This window comes from Panthera onca, chromosome D1 (assembly GCF_046562875.1).
Source record: "Panthera onca isolate mPanOnc1 chromosome D1, mPanOnc1 haplotype 2, whole genome shotgun sequence".
Taxonomy (NCBI): domain Eukaryota; kingdom Metazoa; phylum Chordata; class Mammalia; order Carnivora; family Felidae; genus Panthera; species Panthera onca.
In genome coordinates this window covers 59,859,536-59,877,598 of record NC_138348.1, presented here as the reverse complement: position 1 = coordinate 59,877,598, position 18,063 = coordinate 59,859,536, and the positions used below count along the sequence as shown (strand labels likewise).

The 18,063-nt window shown below is 56.8% G+C and overlaps 1 protein-coding gene across 4 annotated transcripts; it reads right to left on the bottom strand.

Moving 5' to 3' along the window:
• Positions 1-144: 144 nt before the first annotated feature.
• Positions 145-14,448, bottom strand: TSKU (tsukushi, small leucine rich proteoglycan). Of its 4 annotated transcripts, XM_060605559.3 has the most exons (3): positions 14,349-14,423; positions 7,225-8,010; positions 145-2,644 (listed from the first exon to the last, which is right to left on the bottom strand). In XM_060605559.3, exon 3 carries the CDS (start codon positions 2,634-2,636, stop codon positions 1,563-1,565), a length of 1,074 nt encoding a protein of 357 aa, XP_060461542.2. In that variant the 5' UTR covers positions 2,637-2,644; positions 7,225-8,010; positions 14,349-14,423; the 3' UTR covers positions 145-1,562. The 4 variants fall into 4 exon arrangements, with proteins under 4 accessions (XP_060461542.2, XP_060461541.2, XP_060461543.2 ...); XM_060605558.3 differs by lacking the exon at positions 7,225-8,010 and having other exon boundaries at positions 14,349-14,448; XM_060605560.3 differs by lacking the exons at positions 7,225-8,010; positions 14,349-14,423 and adding an exon at positions 13,336-13,588.
• Positions 14,449-18,063: the final 3,615 nt, after the last annotated feature.

The following is an 18,063-nucleotide window of genomic DNA, read 5'->3' as shown; positions in this document are numbered from 1 at the left end:
ACGACTCCTTTCAGTTACCCCCCGAGTAACTCCCTCCCTCAGGTCAGCTCACTCTTCAAATCCTGCGAAAGGGGATGGGGCTTTTCCGGGACAACAGGCTGCCCAGAGCATGTTGGAGGGTGCTAGTCCAAGGATGGAAAGATGGACTCTTTATAGTGTTTATTAAATCAAGGATCAGTTAGGTGTAGGGTGGGGCTAAGTGGGGGAGGACAGAGCTCTCCTTGTCCTGTGGGTGGCTCCTTGGGACCCCTGATGCCCCTCATGCCCAATCGCTTCCCCCCAACACCTCCTCCCTCAGCACACCCCCAGGACACAGTATTACAAAAGTGAACAAATGCAACGTTTTTCTTCTTTTACAAATGACACGTTTCCATCCCCTGCCGGCAGGGGTGGGGGGAAGGGTGGTTGAAGTAACAGTCCATTACAAAGGCAACAACTTTTATAGAACAAATACAAAGGAAAGAGCCCAGGGCTGGGAAGCTGAGAGCATAAACATTGATGGGGGTACCTGCCACCTGCCCAAAGATGGGTGAGAGAGGCTGTTGGGCTCAGGGCCAGTGGGGAACGAGTCCAGGAGGCCCCTTGGGGCTCCAGGACTGCATCAACTCCTTGCACTTAGAGGCAGTACCGCAGGGGTCAATGGACGAATTTCCAGTCTCAACGCTGGAGGATCCCACTGCAGAGTGGGAAACTGGTAGGGCTGGGACTGGCATGCCTGAAGCTTCCAGAGGCTCTGAGGTGAACTCACTTAACCTGTGCCATACAGCTGGTCTCGGGTCCGAGTCCCACCTCGGAGGCCCTTGCCTGTCCTGGGGACGACAGGGAAAGGGTACAAATGGCAGGATGGGGGAGCCCAGGAAGGGGACAGAGGGCATGATTTAGAGAAGACAGAAAAGTGCAAAAGGCCTCGCTGGGAGGCAGGATGCTGGGGCCGGTTACGTCTCCATGGCTCTAGTGCCTTAGATTAGCCATTTGCCCTCTCTGGACTTCAGTGTCCCCACCTGTCACATGAGGAGGTGCACTTGATTTTTTTCTCTAGTCCCTTCTATGACTAAGGTTCTACCCAGCGTTCTAGAGGAAAAGAAAAGGATGACGTGGGCCTCATGGGCCCAGGGCAAAGCGGGGGCTACCTCATAAAAGAAACTCACGCCCCTGAGTGACTGGACCGTGGGCCCAAGGGGATGCTCAGCCGTGGGCCTGACCTCTTTTCTGCAGCAGTATCGCCCTTCCACCCTCCCCCTGTCACAGGTCAGGTTGGCCCAGGCCTGAAGGAAGGCACTTTGGGGACAAACGGGGAAGGACGGCAGGGGACTGCCGTCTGGGTTTGGCATCTAAGACCTTCTACTTATGGTCTGGGGAGCAACACAGACAGAGGGGCCAGACTTTGCTCCTGGGTGTCGGCCCCAGCCCCAAAGCTCTCCCTAGGTCCACAGCTCTCTTCCGCGCTGCTACAGAGGCCTGCAGGGTGCCCCCTGGCATTGGCACATGAAAATATAAATTACCCAGGCCCTGAGGAAGCCCAGGGCAGCAGTGTGTCAGACGGCCCCGGGCCACACCGTTTGTCACAAAGCGTTGGGGCTCTCCGCAGCCCTTTCCCGGGGGTCTACGCAGTGCAGGGCCACCTTGGGGCTAGAGCCAGGCTGCCGAGGATAGGCGCCCTCCCGCACTAGCCGCCGGCACCGCACGCCCTGGCCCACGCTGATGCTCTGCAGTGCTGGCAGGTGGACGAGCAGCATCTCAGGCAGAGGCACCAGGCCCGTGCCTGACAGGTCCAGCTCCTGCAGGGAGCCCAGGCCCGAGAATACCTCAGCTCCCGCCCACTTGAGCTTGGGGTTGCCTGAAAGGTCCAGGACCTGCAAGCCTTGCAACTCACGGAAGCCATGGGGCGCCAGCTGGGGGAGCCCCTGCAGGCTGCCCAGTGACAGATGCGTGAGGCCTGCCAGCCCCCTGAAGGCACCCGGGCCAACGGCAGCCAGCGGGTTGCCATCCAGGCTCAGGTAGCGCAGGGGCAAGTCCCGGAGGTCGGGTACGGTGCGGAGCCGGTTCCAGGCCAGGTTCAGGCTCTGAATGGCGGGTGCGGGCAGGCTGGCCCCTGCAGGGTGGGGCACCAGGCGGTGGATGAGGTTGTGGGAGAGGTCCACGTGCAGCGCCCGGCCCGGGCTGTGGGTCGTGAAGGCAGACACCGAGACCTCTCGGAGCCGGTTGTGGCTGAGGTTCACGTCGCTCAGGGGCGAGCTGGTGAAGCTCTCTGCCGGCAGAGCTGCCAGGCCATTGTGGCTGATGTCGAGTGACTCCAGGTAGCGAAGGCGGGAGAAGGCGGTGGGCGAGATGCTGGCGAGCAGGTTGTGGCTGAGATCCAGGCCTGCCAGCGTGGTATAGCCCGGCCCCGCCAGCACCGACTCGTTCACGGTCTCCAGCCGGTTGGAGGACAGGTCCAAGTGGGCTGTGTCCAGAGGGATGGGCACGGGCACGATGTGGGGGCCCAGGCCGCTGCAGTCCACGCGTGTCAGGCTGAAGCTGTCGAAGAGGCCGAAGGTCTCCACCTCGCACTGGCATCCGGGGAAGCATGGCCGGGTCATCTGGGCCCCGCTCACGGCCAGCAGCAGCAGTGGGAGCAGCAGCAGGGGCCACGGCATGGTGGGGGCTGGAAGGAGAGCCACAGGTGAGGGACGGCAGCAGGCACCCCACACCAGGTGGTTCTGGCCTACCACGTAAGACACGAGCCAGCGTATCTAGGCCCAGCTGGAAGTTGCCACCACCAGTCCTGTCCTCCCAGGAAGCTTTCCCCGAACACCCTTCCTCATAAAATTCCGGGTCCCCATTCCTCTCTGGCCTCAGTCTCTCCATCTGTGTGATAAAAGGCCAGGTGGGTGGATTGTAAACTGAAAGCAGCGGAAGGCTTTCTTAGAAAAAGATTAGCAGAGGAAAATGGGCATGTTCTGGCTGACATGAGGGTGGGGACTTGGAATTTTCCAGGCCTCCTTACCAGCCCTGCCGTAGGATGTTGAGGAACCCTGCCAGAAACCCCCTGGACTAGATGGGTCTGGCCCCTCCGGCTCTGATGGGCGAGGGTCCATGGGCTGGTCTTGCCCTAGGCCCTGCTGAGGAGGGGTCAGGGTGCTCTATCCAGCTCTGAGCGTGCGCCATGAGCCGCCATCACGGCCTGGCCCCACTTAACCTTCACAATTACAGACACCGCAAGGCAGCTACTTCACCAAGACGGAACTGAGATGCAAAGGTTCAGAAAGCTATGCATGGCCACACGTAAGGGGGATGGAACTAGATGGAGTACAGGGGAGGCATGACTCACTGTCGTGCTTTGGGAGTGGCTGGAACCACGTCTGAGACCCATACTCCATCCGCTCAGACGGAGGTCTCGCGCTGTAAGGGGGGCCTGCATTGACTACCCACCTTACCCCTCTTGTGGGTAACAATAGCTGAGTCCACAGTCCTAAGCCCTCTCCCTGGCCTGTCCTCCAGAAGCAGCATACTTCATTCCAATTGGGGACCCTGTGTCTAGACTTCCAGGTGGGCTCTGGGGACACTTGTCCCAAGCCCCACCCCCCCCCCCCAACCCCCCGCCCTGTCCCTCCCTACCCAAAGCTGATATAGCTGTTATGCCTCTTTGGCCCTTTCTTTAACCCAGGGCAGGCAGCTGGGCTGACTCCCTCATCTGGAAGAAGGACTAGAGGCTCAGAGAGGACCTGGGTTTTATCCCAAACTAGTAAAAAGCAGGGCAGGACTAGAACCCACGCCTGCTCAGCCCCAATTCCGCTATTTTCATCTGCTGCCTCAAGCAGGGCTGGTCAGGTGGCCAGTGGAGACAGGCCCACGAGGCGCTCTCCCCACTGCCACTTGCCATGACGCAAGCCACTACCCTCCCCTGGCCTCGGTTTCCCTCCCTGTACGATTCTAACAGCAGCTGCCAGCGACGCCAGACCTGCATGTGTTGTCACCTTCATTCCTCACACCCACGCACATCTGTGTGACCCAGAGCCTGAGCTCACACCCACCGTAGCTCCATGGACAGAGGTGCTGGGGGAGGGGCTCACAGGGGGATGAGAGAGAAGGTTGAGTAATGAAGGCCTCTAACCGGACAGTCTGTGGTTCCCACCCCCCCTCCTGCCACACAGTGACCACTCCACCCGGGAGACAGAAGGCACCCTGCCTCACCCCAGCAGGTCTCTTCACCTGGCGTGGCCCTGCTCTGCCCCCCTGCCCAGTCTCCCCTTCCCCACCTGCCCCTACTGGCCTTCAGGGAGGGGGTAAAGGGGAGGGAGAAGCGGGATAGCATTACTAGCCCTACATGAAACTTTAAAGGGGCCGTCATTTGATCCACACTCTGGCTCTGCACAGGGACAGCGAGAAGTGGGGCTCTTCTCTCCGCCCCCCTCTGTGGGCCTCTCCTCTCCCACCCCTTTCTTTTGTAGAGGCCAATTTGAGGATTAAACCCGGCCCAGGTGCATCCTGGACTTTGTCCCAACTGAGGCAGGACAGAGTGTTCCAGTGTCTGGAACCAAAAGGAAAACATTGAGTTGCTCCAGGCCCCCTTTGTTCTGTTGGGTGAGCTTCTCACCACAGGGGTTCATTACCACTCAGAGCCCCACCTTCCCTGCCAAGCCTATTTGTCCATACCCATCCTTCCTGGGGTTTAAACAAACATCACACACACACACAATGGCCCTGAGATTGCGCTTTGGTTCCCCAAGGTGATTATACAATGTGCCTATTAAATGCCAGATGGCCCCTCGTGAGCTCCTGCTTATGTAACCGGCAGCCCAGACACAGCCCAAACCTTCCCTCCAGAGCAGGGGCCTCTTACTGCCCTCCCCAGGCCTTAGCCTGTCCTCTGTACCACAGGCAATAATCCCTGCCCTGCCCTCCTCAGGTCAGGTGATTCAACTCCCACCAAAGTGCAATGTAAACTGTGAAGAGCTGTGCACGAATGCAAGGTGGTCATTCCTGGGCCGCTGGAGACACAACAGCAGACGTAAAGGGAGCAGGAGCACAGATCGAGACCCACCTGGATGACTGTGCTCGCCAGTGTTCCCAGGGCAGCCCAGACAAGGTCCGCGCTCAGCCCTGCACAGGGGCCACTGCTCCGGGCCTCACACTGGCAGTGGAAAGTGCTGACGGGGACAGTCGGAGCCTGTCCCCATTATGGGCTAGTGCCGGACTCACATTCTCTCCCACATCTGCGGTCACTCCAGGAGGTCAGCATCTTGTGTCCATTTTAGAGTAAACCGAGGACACGAAAGGGAAGGTGACAGAGCCTGGAACTGAATTCAGGCCTCGGTGACCTTATAACTGGTTTGGTTCAAGTGGAACACGCACTTCTGTATTAGCTGAGAAGAGAAGAGCTAAGTGGCGAGAGTTGTAAGGCCACCTCTGGCTGCCACTCAGTGGTTCTGGGGCTTTCATGAGGTCACAGGAGAGCCCAGAGGCCTCTCAGAGGTCTCCTAGGAGGTTGAAAAAAGGGAGAAACCCCTGAGATGCCTTACAACGTGGACCCAGAAGGGGGCAAAGGCAGAGGTGTGTGGGTTGGTGGTCTTTGAGGGTCAGTGCCCTTGTCCTGCTCTGAGGAGATGTCCCCTCTGGGAGGGATGCCTCATGTATGCATGTCTCAGAGATGCTAGGGTCTGCCACTATTGCTCTAAGCCCTTAGCAAAAGGCTCAGGGGCCAAAGGGAAGGCAGAACTTTCTCAGAAGGAGACCGAGGGAAAATAAGGAAAATTCCTGCCAGGGGCACAGCTCTCTAGAGTTTACAAAAGGCCTCTGCTCGTTTGATGCCATGAGGGCGGCAGAGCAGGGCATGAAATCTGGCACTTTAGTGATGAGGCGGCCGTGACCCAGTGTGCAGTGACTTGTCCACGGATTCCCCATGAGGAGGTGGCGTTCAGGCTCTGGTCCGCTCATTCCAGGCCTAGGGCTTCCCAGCTCGCTCAGGATGGCTGCTGAGACTCAGGAAGTCCCCTGGGGATCTTACAAAGTCCATAAAAGTCATGTTCAGAAAAGCCTGCGGCTTCACAGAGGGGGCTGATGCCATAATGCTAGGTATCGTAAGGATAAATTGCATGTCTAGGAAAATTATAACTATGCATTAAAAACAACAACCACCACCCAGATCCTAATTTTGGAAAGTCTAGAAGAAAATCTATCCATACAACAGTAGTTTCTCTTTAGATGGTAGAACCGTTGAGTGATTTAAGCATGGCTTAATCTCCTTTTCTACCCCTATTTCCTCTCTTACAGTAAAAAAATGCATGCAACACACTGGCAAACATACTAACAAAGCCTCCTGAAAGAGTGCCCCGTGGCCATCTCTGCTTTCTCTGATCTTGTGTAGCTACTATCTCTGAGCCTCAGTCTCCTCATCTGTAAAATGCAGATATTAATAGCCACCTCCCGGGACTATCATGGGGACGAAATGAAACGATGGCAGGGCGGCACCTGGCAGCCTTCCTAGCACATGGGGAGAATGCAGTGTGGGCTCCCCCGCCTTCCTCCACAGACAGGGAGCAGGTGCGTGGGCACCAGCGGAGGGCGGGGGCTGCCCCATCTCTCTTCTTCCTTGCTTCGGCATACAAGCTCTTATCGGCACCCTCTGGAAGAGCGATTCTTTCCTGGGAGGCCCGAGTTTCTCAACAGCGCTGCTGGCTCTGGGAAGGGATGAGTAATGGGAGTTCCCCTTGACAAAAACCACCAGCCTCAGCGTCGTGGGCAGAGAAGGCCTTCACAGCCAGAAACCTTGGACACTAATTTGCAGGGTGAACCAGGCAAGTCATTTTACATCTTTGGACCAGTTCCTTAGACTATGAGTCTGGGATGGAAATGATGGTCCTTATCAGCCTCAGAGGGGACTGTGAAGGTGAAGTCGAACGTTCCTATAGAGAAATGGGGCCCCCGGGGGTGGAGGCCACATAATGGAAAGGTGGTGCCTTTTGATCTTACCTATAGCCCTATCCACTGCAGAGGTCACGAATCAATCACAGCACCGCTTCCCGGGGCCCTGCACAGGGCCTCCGAGCTATTCCTGACACGGTGCTCTAGGAGGGCTCTACCCACTGATCAGAGTTGGGGCTGAAGACAAAGGCTGGCATTCTGGGATCAGTTCCCTGATTTGAAGGAGCTGCAACACTGGGAAGCAGTCTCCAACACTGGGAAGCAGTGCCAAACTGGGCAACTCTGGGAAGCGACTCCCTCTCCCTGAGCCCGTTTTCTCACCGAAAATGGAGACAGCAAGCCCTTCCTCGAGGGGTTGCTGTGAGGATCAGAGACCACAGGGCCAGGACTTGACAGATGAACAGTGGATGCCTCTCCTAGGTTACACGGTAGAAGGGGCCCCCAGAGAGGGCCGCCGAGGCCCCTCCCCATCCCTCTCACCACTCTCTGGGGCTGAAGGGGAGGACAACTGTGCATGGTGACAAGACAGACCCTGGAGGACAGTCAGGGGCGCCTGCCTTAGTCCCTGCTCTGCCTGGCCTGTTCCCTCTGCGGATAGGTCCCGTCTCCCCTCTGGGCCTCAGCTTCTCTAGCTTCACAGTAAGAGGCTGAGTCTAGACAGTGCAGCTCTAGCATTTCAGGAGTCCAGAACTTATCAGGAACGTTTACTAAATCTCTACGAAGTGCAGGGAGTGCTGGGCAAGGCCATGTGAGGTATATGTTGGGTGGGGGTTGGGGGTACCAGGGCCCCTGTCCTCATGAGGCTTACAGACCAGCCGTGGGGACGGGAGACCAGCTCAGAACAAGATCACTAATGCTTGTCTTGGACCCAGAAGACCAGGCCTCTAGTGCCAAGGTCTGCCACTCCCTGTGTGACCCTCATGGTTTTCATTATTTCTTTGAGCCTTGCTTTTCTCATCTGTGTAACAGTATGAACTCTGTCTCCCTCTTGGGACCTGTGATCTACCCTGGGGAGAAAGGGAGAGGCGGACAGGGGGCCACCATTGAAGCTGAGGGAGGAAAGGGATCTTTGGCCCAAGATGTATCACTTCTTTTCCAAACCCCGACCTGCGGATCAAAGACACTGGTCAGCCAGCTTACAGAACACGAGGGGTTAGAAACTACACACTCTGGGGGCACCTGGGTGGCTCAGTCGGTTGAGCGGTTGAGCCGGCTCAGGTCACGATCTCATGGCTTGTGAGTTTGAACTCCGCGTTGGGCTCTGTGCCGACGGCTCAGAGCCTGGAGCCTGCTCCTTGGTCTGGGTCTCTCTCTCTCTCTCTCTCTGCCCCTCCCCCGCTCATGCTGCCTCTCTCTGTCTCTCAAAAATAAATAAACATTAACAAAAAAAAAAAAAAAAGAAACTCCCCACTCTGGGTTCAGGGGACACAGCATAAGGTCCTCCGGGCAGGGGCCATGAGTTACTCCTTGGTGCGCCCACTGTGACACTAGGAAAGTCTGCTGATGGCCCTGTGAGGTCAAAAGACTAAGCAGTGTGGCTATTTACTAACAGACTCCAGGTAGGTCTCCCTGGTAGGAGAGCCTCCAGAACAGCTTTGCCCACATCACTCCCCTTCCCCAAAACCTCCCAACTTCTACTTGTACCCGCAGAAATCCAGTTCTCCCTGGCACAGGGCATCTGTCAGCTGTCCCCACCGTCCTCCCTCCCCTAGCTGAGCCCCCATCTTGATCCGAACCCACGGTGGTGACCTCTGGACAACTCCTGGCCCTGTCACGCTTCCTCAAATTCAGAGAATTCAGGGCTGGGGAACTGGAGGGTCCCCCACGATAACGCACGGGTAACGGAGGCCCAGAGTAGGCAGTGACAACAAGGAAATGGCAGAGCAGGACCTGGGTCTCGATGCCTCACTGCTGCCAGCTGCACCCGCACCCACACCCACCTGGCCTGCCCTGGCCCCGCCGGTGGAACAAAGCCTGTTCTGTCCGCTGGGGCCCCCAGGGCCACCTCTCCCTCCCTGGGCCTCTCACATCGTCCATCCGGATGCACACTGACTACGTTCTCTACTGTTCTTTACCTGCCCATCTCCCGACTGGAAGTGCGGCCAGCTTGGGACCCTGACTCTGCCATCTTCACCTATTTATCCCTTCCCCCCAGACCTCCACCGGGGTCAGAGCCAGGCCTGGCAGGCACGGCAAATACTGTCGGGTGAGTGGACGGCCCAGCAATTTAGGATCAACTGCGGGATTCAGACCCAGGTGAAAGTCCAGCCCTGTACCTACTCGCCTGGTTGAGTCTCCATGTCCCCAATAGGGAGAACAACACAGGGTTGGTAAAAGCATTAAGGGACGGCGTGTGAAACATTTGGCTCAATGTCTGCCTCATGCTAAGTGCCCCAGTGCACAGTAGACGGTGATGGTGATGATTTACTGAGATTCCAGAAGGCAATGACCATGTTATTCTCCTTTTTCCCCCCTACCCAAGTCCCCAGTGCAGCGCCAGGCACCTGGCAGGTCTGTGATCGGTTGTATGAATGTTCTTGGGTCAGTGCGCTGGTATCGGCTGGCCAGGCCCCAAACCCTCTTCCCCTCCTCCCCTGAGACCTGTGTAGAGCTAGGGGTTCTAGCTTGGGCCGTCCTGGCCCCACGTGCCTGCCCCTGGTGCTGCACCACAGCATTTCTGGCCCCAAGATTTGCCAGCTCCTCACCACACCTGCAAGAGGGAGCTCCTGGCACAGGGATGAGGTGGGGAGGAGGCTGAACCTTCGGTTGGACCAGGGCCCCAGCACCCACCTGAGGCAGACTTTTGCCTCCACCAGCTGCTCAATGTTGAGCTGCCTCCCACCGGGCTCCCTTTGCCATGAGCTCACTTGAGATGATGCCAACGAAATCCCCAGGTGGAAATTCCATTAGCATCCTGCCCACCCCTCCCCCACCCCCGCCACTTCGTCAGCTCTGGAAACGCAAGGCAAAAAGAATTTCAGGGCCAAACTCCCAGAGCCTTGAGGGCTGGCTCTCCCGACATGATCGCTAATGCCGCACATCTGTACAAACACGTCAGCTCACCACACTCTTCTACGTCACCGTCTCGCTTTGGCCTCATCACCGTCCTTGACCGCAGGTAGGGATTACTGTCCCTATTTTGCAGACAAAGAGATGACACTGTTCCGCTGGGCAGTCGAAGAACCAGGTCTCGAATCCAGATGTCTGAGCTCCAAACCCTTCCTTAGGCCACTGTGACTCTACTTCCAAATAGGCCCGTGTGGGTGACGGCTAGAGCCGATCGTGCTGGACTCTAATTACGTTTACCCGTCTGTCTTCCTGGGAGTAGGGATGGGATCAGGTTGATTTTTATGTCCTTGGAGCTAAGGAAGCACTGGAGCTGGCACAGAGCCGGTATTACATGAAGATATACCAGGCATGTAGAATACTATTATTTCCCCGAACAGTACCTCTCAACCTTTCCAATGCCTCAACTATTAGCTGTTCAGGCACTCTGTAAGATCAGCAGGTTAGACAGCGCTGTGTCTATCCTGCAGTTGCGTAAAGAGACCCAGAGACGTTTGGTGATCTGTCCAGAGTCACGCAGCCCGTGAAGACAGGGGCTGGACTCAGGATCCAGGAACTCTGACACCCAGAGCCTGGCCTCCTCGGTGACATTATCCCTGGTGAAGGTGGGCCCTGGAGGCCCAGCAACCTTGCCTAAGGAGAATGATCTACAGAGAGATGGGCCAGGCTCCCCATACTATTTTCGCCAGGCAGCGTACCTTCTTCCTGAAGCTTGCCAAGTTCCCTTCGGTGTAACGCAGAATGTGTGGACACACGAGGAGGCAGTATGGGGCAGAGGAATGGGTTTTGCAGCCAGATAGACCGGGCTCCAACCCCAGAGGGCCTCTCCTGCTAGGAGGCTTGCACGTGCCCTCACCTGAGTCTGAGCTTTCATCTGTAACATGCTTGAGAATTCTAGTATTGCTCCCAGCAGGTCACTGGGATGATTACACAAGGTAAAATGAAAACTCAGCCTCGGGCCTGGCACGCTTTGGCGCTCACTGTGTGTGGGTTCCTGCCCCCAGTGACACCTTGCAGGGGCCAGGAAAGAAAAAGGAGCTTCGACACCAGCTGATCTGAAAGCGAGGCAGTGGCAGGGTTTAGAGAAGAATCCAAAATGCATCCTCAAGCCTTGGATTCTCTTCCAGTGCACCATCCAGGGCCCTACCAGGGCCACTAGTGCTGACCAGGATCTATCTGGGAATTGGGAAGGGGGTTTGGAAAGGTTGCAGGAGCCAAAGCAGGCTGAAACAGTTGTGGCGCACATGTGGCGGAATGAGGACAGAAGGAGAATCAGCGGCTATGCCTGGGTAGGTGGGTCACTATCTTCCCCTCTCTCATCCCCCCAAGCCAGGCAGTTACCTCGCCTTGCCCAGGTCGGGCTCAGCAGGCCTCATGACTTGGACTGCTACAACAGCCTTATTCCTGGCCCCCTGCCTCCAACTGTCAGCCCTGCTGGGCGTTGGAGTACAGTCCCAACAGAAGAATCGGCCCTCACCACCCCTCCCACTTAAAACCCCTCCCACAAAGAGAGCTTGCCACGCTAGAAGCCTATCTTGCTTCTAGGGCCCCACACCTTTGCACAGGTTGTCCCCTGTGATGAAGATGACAGAGATGTCCTTCTTTTCTTTGTCTACCACGCAAATGCACACATTCAAGTCCAAAGCCACCTTCTCTGTGAGGCCTAATCTGCCCCTCATCCAACAAAAGGTCGCGGTCCTCCTAAGCTCCTATGGCCCCTGGGCAGCTCCTGTCAAAGTATCACACACTTTGTGGTCTGTGGCCATCTTCATATCTGTGTCCAGCTCGTCTCCCGTGTGGGGCCTGGCCAGGTGAAAGGGGATAGAGCAGATGAGAGAGAGCTTCCTCCTGCTTGGTGAGGGCAACAATTGGCTCAAGCTTCCAAGAGACTGAGGGCCCCGCCAAGTGGTGAAATCAGGTTTAGGACCACAGTCGATGCTGTCTCTGCCTTCTGTTGTCAGTGCAATCCAACAATGTAAGGCAGACTACAAACCTCGTGTCATTTTGTTAGCACACGTAATTCATTATGCCACTTGACACAACAGATCAGTGAGACGGGAATTACTACCATTCACATTTGAAGGATGAGGAGACTAAGAACCAGAGGTAAAGTTACCTGCCCGAGGCCACAGGGCTAGGAAGCAATGGAGTGGGGGTAAAATCTAGGTTCTTGACTAACTCTGCCTGCAGACTGGTCTCCCAGTCTCCAACACCACCCACAAACCAGAGGAAGTTTCCTTAGAATTACCAATCCCACTCTATTATGCCTGCTTAAACCCTCCGGCAGCTCTCTACCACCTACAGGTTCAAATTCCAGCTCCTAAGCCTGGCATTCAAGGCCCTCATCTTTGGCCCCTGCCTTCCCTTCCTGCTGAAGTCCAATTCCCACCCCCCAAACACACACCTTGCATCTGATAGTCCACAATGCTGACCACCTCTGTCTGTGTTATCAGAAAACACAGAGCCATGCAGTGGTGTTCCTCAGTGGGAGACACTTCCTGCTTCCTGGACATATTCCCCGGCTTCCCCTGGCTGCGGAGTTCCAGCCTTCCCTTCCAGGGCTGCAGGGGCTCCAGGCCCCCCTCACTTCATCCCTCCCTAACTTCAAAGACACCTCTCCTCCCCCTCATTCAACACAGCAAATTAGTGCCTGGGAACTTCTCAAGTCAGAATGGAGGTGTGTGTTAAACATCAAAGTGTCCCCAGGTTCTGGGGTCTCAACCAGTCAGCAACAACAGCAAGGGAGGGGAGAAGTCAACACCTTCCTTTCCAGAAGGTAAACTGAAGCCCATTAGGGGAACGGATAGCGCCCACGGTAGCCTCCTTCCTATGTGAGTGGGTCGTGGCCCTCCTTCACATCTGCAGCATCTGGTAAAATTCTAGGTTAAAGACTGGTGCAGGGTAGGGGGTGAGGGGGGCAGGGGAGTGAAAGTGTAAAGGCTACTATCTTCGCCACTCAGGATCAAAGGCCCAGCAGAGTCCCACCCCTGAGCCCTCCCTCACTATCAGACCTAGGCTCCGCAAGTCTGGACTTCTCTGAAGGGTAGAGCAGGCAGGGAGGAAGGATGGGAGAAGAGTTCCTGAGTCACCTCCTCGCCCCGGCCAAGTGTGGGCGGCAGGCTCTCAGGCGGGTTCCCGCGGCGCAGGTAATCCCCACCGCCAGCTCCTCGCCCCCACTCACAACAGGGTGACTGTGACTCCGAGAGGCTGAGCAACTCGCCCAGAGCCGGACTGTGGGCCCGTGGCCGTCCCATCGGAAACCAGTAGGTGCCCGGTTCCTGCTCTCTGCAGGCCAGCTGAGGGTACTGGAGCCGGCGCCGCGGACGCGCCCGGATCCCAGGAGCCCAGAAGCCGTCGCCTCCTCACCTACAGGATCGGAGGGCTGGTCCCCCCACCAGCCCCCGGGGGCGGGACGCCAGCGGAGAGCGGATCTCAAAGCGGAGCCGGGGGCTGGGGCCGGCCTCTCCGCCGAGCAGACACGTCTCTCTCGGTCACATACACTCGCACCGAGAAGATCAGGGCGGGCAAACCCAGCTGCCGGCTCCTTTCCTGTCTCCGGCCCCCCGCCGGGGCCCAGGACTGGCCGCTTCCCTCTCTCGTCCGAGCTGGTTCGGCTGGGGCGTCCGGCACGCTCCTCCCAGCCCCGGGCCAGTCCGCTAGCGCGACTGACCAACCCCCCCCCCCCCCCCATCCTATCCCCTCGCAGCACTAAGGACCCCAGGAGGTGAAGGAGGGGAGGGCTGCCAGCGCCCCTGCCCGGGCTGCAGGGGGAGGAGGACCAGGGCTGTTGCCCGAGGAACCAGGAGAAAAGTTTGAAGTCAAGTCTGGGGCCCCGGTGGACAGCAGGGGAGCGAGGAGCTGGGGCGGTGTCTGGATCTAGGCGCGCATACACTCCACGGACACCCAACCCAGACACGTCGACAGGCACAGACCACGTACGCGGACACACAACGATGCGCCCACCCACACCCAAACGCTAGCCCACAGAACGTGGACACAGGCACCAAACAGCTACGCAAAGCCACAAATACACAAAGGCGCAGGCAGATGCACGTCCCCGGATCCAAATCCACAAAGACCCACAAACGCGTGATGCACGTGTCCACACAAAGACCCCAGAGGCGCCGGCCCCCGGTCAGAGCCTTTGTCTCCTGGAAGCCCTCTCCCCTTAGTTCGGGCTCCCTACCCCGGCCGAGGCCGGGGCGTCCGGCAGCGGCTGCCGACGCCCTGGGTCCACGAAAAGTTGAGGGGCCCTGGGCCCGCCCCCAGAGTCCAGCGCCGCCCGCCTGCCCGCCGGATGGGGCGGCGAGGTTGGGGTCGTGGGCTCTGGACCTTCTCCCGCAGCGCAGACTCCCGCTCCACCCGGGACCCGCACCCACCTGGAAGCCTGCGCCTCAGCCGCCTCGGCGCGCTCACCCAGGCGGCCCGGCCGCGGGCCCTTCGGCCGGCGCTTTTCTCCGCGCGGCGCGGCCCGCCCCCCCGGCCCCCGCCCGCTTCTGGGAGCCCACCCCCCCCCCCACCCCCCCGCCCCGCGGCCCCGCCTGCCAGGCGCCCAGTGGCGGCTCGGGCCCGCAGCTTGGCGACCTAGGGAGTGTCGCCAAAGTGCCGGCTTTCCCGGCGCGCGCCCGCCCCGCCCCCCGCCCGCCTGCCGAGCCCGAGCCGAGCCCGGGTTCCACCCTAGGGAGCGTCTCAAAAGTGCGCACGCAGCTCCCGCCCACTCCAGTCGGCCTGGCTCCCAGCTTCCTGCAACCGGGATCCCTGCCCCCTCCCCCGGAGCGCCTGAGCAACCTCAGCAGATGGCCGCACGGTCGGGAACATCTGGAGGTCGCCAGAGAGAGAGAGAGAGAGAGTGTGTGTGTGTGTGTGTGTAAGACAGAGGGTGGGGGGATGTTGGTAAGAAAGAGATTGGGTGGGTGAGGGTCCCCTTTTCTCGAGTTCAACCCCGGTTTTTTTTTTTTTAATGAGTGAAAAAGAGGTCCAGAGACTTTAGTGAGAAGTACATCAGGAATCTGAAACTGAAAGACTGGCTGAAAGACGAACCCACAGAGAGGAGAGAGACAGGCTCAGGCAGAAAACCTGGGGAGAGAGAAGGAAAGCAGCAGACTAATTTTTTCTGAAGGGGACCGTGGACTGCTGGTTGGATTTCTAAGAAGGGAAACTGTGTGTGTGAGTAGGCACCGGTTTATTCCTCCCTCTGCAGTCCATCCTCTCTTCACCCCTTTTTATGGTTGTAAGGGCAGGAAGACATAAAACAACCCAAAACTTTTAAAAGTGGGGGTCGGGGGAGAAATCCCTATGTGGGGTTGGCGCACAGGGTGAGTTTGAGTCTCCCAGTCTACACGCTTAGACAGGGATGAGGGAGGTTGTTAGGCACCCCCCAGGTATCTGGGCCAGGGGTTGAGGGAGGTTTTGGTCTTGACCCTGGACCTCCCAGGAACTTTCTGTTGTTGGAGAGGGCCCCTGGGTGCAGAGACTGGGCAATGTTCCCCCTGCAGTGGCCCAGACTCGCACTCCCAGTCTTTTTGATCCTTATTTATTACTTTTTTTTTTTAATTACAAAAAGTTGCTTGGGCTTGTGTGTATATGTGTGCCTGTCTGCCTGGGGAAGGAGGGAGGCACGTAGAGAGATGGGGAAGGAGGAGAGGAGGCCTCAGGGCAGCAAAATTGAATTTGCTGCACGGAGAACAAAGTACTCTTGCAAGTCCTCCCAGCACCCAGTCACTGTGTGGTCCTGAAGGCGCCACTCACCTGGGCTGAGACCCCCCAGTCCCTGCTGGTTAGGGAGGTGAAGGGAGAAGGCTGGGAGCCCCATCTTATCAGTGCAGCACAGGAAGAGCTCACCCCTCTCCTCTGCCCATTGTCCTCCCAGAGTTAGAAACCCAGCTGCCAGAAGTGGAGGCCAGAGGGACCAACCAGCCCTTCGCATCAGTCTTTGAAATTGTACCATAGGCTCCTTTGCATCCAGTCATCTCCTCACAGTGGAGCTTATAATTAATGGGCAACTAAGATTCAACTCTGCATCCCCTAATCATTTTCTGTGCATCCCGGAGCCCTCAGGAGGAGTCAGACCCTTCCCACAGCCCCCTCCCTGCCTGGGGGAGGAGACCCCCAAAAAACATTTGGTGAGGGCCCTGAGGGTGGACTGGGTTTAGGCTCCAACCCAAGCTAGCCAGCAAGTAGCCTAATCTTAGGCAAGTTACCTAACTCTCTGAGGTTCTGTAAAAGAGGCTGTTGTGAGAAGTAAACAAGGTAACTTAGTAAAACTTCAGTCGGCTTCACAGGAAGCGCCATCCTGTATTGTTAATTGCCATTATTGTTTTATACCTAGAGGTCTCATCTAGGGATGGTGTAGAGTCTGGAAAGCCCAGCAGGCTTGGGAGGAGAGGGGACAGGGGCATGGTCACCTGACTTTCTGGCCCCCCTCCCCATGGGGGAGGGGGCTTTCTTTTGGTGAATCCCCCTTTGCCCTGGCCTGGAGACTCACATTCCTTGATGTGGAGTTACGGAGTGAGGCTCCTGCTGAGCATTTGAGCAATGGAGATTAATAATCAACTCCCAGGGAATGCAGGGGGTGGGGGAAGGGGGATGCTACCTCCCATTGCCCTTTGTATGCAGGGTCTACCCGCTGGGCTGGAGCCTCCAGGCTCCCCTAAAGGGCTTTTCACTTAACAGACACGTGATGAACAGCTCTTCACATCTTGGTTGGTGGCTGGAGGCAGCTTCCCCACGTTCATCATTTCCCTGATCTTTCCTAACTGGGGCTTTGGAGAGGGAATGTCCAGCAGCCTTGTCTGCTGTCTATACTGCAGCAGAAATAGCATTCCTAAACTGCAAATCCACAAAACTGATCATGACATTTTGTCTGCTTAGAACCTTTCCAAGGCAAAAGCCAAACTCCTTGGCTCGGCATTCAAGGCCCATGAGATATGCCCCCACCTTACCGCCACCTCTTCAGTCTCCTTTGTGACCACTCCCTCTTACACATTTAAAGCTCTAGTCCTCTAGTTACATGGAACTGGGGAAGGGAAGCCCCTGTACATTTTTCAAGTCTCTGTTCAGATTCCCCTCCCCCAGAAGCCCTCTGCCAGGTAAAGTAGGTCCTTCATTATATTCTGTTGCCACTCCCTTTATACATATGCACTCTCACTTCCGTTCTCTTCACCCTTCTGGGGTCATCCTAACCGTGATCACATACCAGGGACTGTGACTAGATACTTTAAAGGTCATTGTAGGGGCGCCTGGGTGGCTCAGTCGGTTGAGCGTCTGACTTTGGCTCAGGTCATGATCTCGCGGTCCGTGATTTCGAGCCCCGCGTCGGGCTCTGTGCTGACCGCTCAGAGCCTGGAGCCTGTTTCAGATTCTGTGTCTCCCTCTCTCTCTGACCCTCCCCCGTTCATGCTCTGTCTCTCTCTGTCTCAAAAATAAATTAAAAAACGTTAAAAAAAAAAAAATAAAGGTCATTGTATCATTCAATCCCTGTAACAACCACCCAGATTGATTCTCTCTCTCATCATGGATATCAAGGCCTGACCAGAAAAAACCTCCAAATTCAATGTATTTCCATGAAACTCCCAGATCTCTAACTATTTTTCTTGCTGCATTTTCTTCTTTTCAGCTGTCGAAGCTGGCAGATGTAAAGTTAATAGAGCATCAGGACTATGTGAGGAAATAATAGAAAAGAGGAGCTGGAAGAAAAAGGATGCCTTTCCTAGCCCCCCCCTCTGATTTCGTAGAGCTGAGTTGGCTTGTGGTATGCTCTGTTTTTTAAAAGCTTGTGTGGTGGGGCGCCTGGGGGGGGGGCTCAGTCGGTTGGGCGTCCGACATCGTCTCAGGTCATGATCTCACAGTTTGTGGGCTCGAGCCCCGCGTCGGGCTCTGTGTTGACAGCTCGGAGCCTGGAGCCTGCTTCGGATTCTGTGTCTCCCTGTCTCTCTGATCCTCCCCCACTCATGCTGTCTCTCTCTGTCTCTCAAAAAAAAAAAAAATTAAAAAAAATAAAAGCTCGTGTGGTGATTCTGATGTCCGTTCGGGGACTGGGGGTCATGGCAGAACTTCCTTAGAGTTTGCAGAGTCCTTCCATACACATTCTCATGT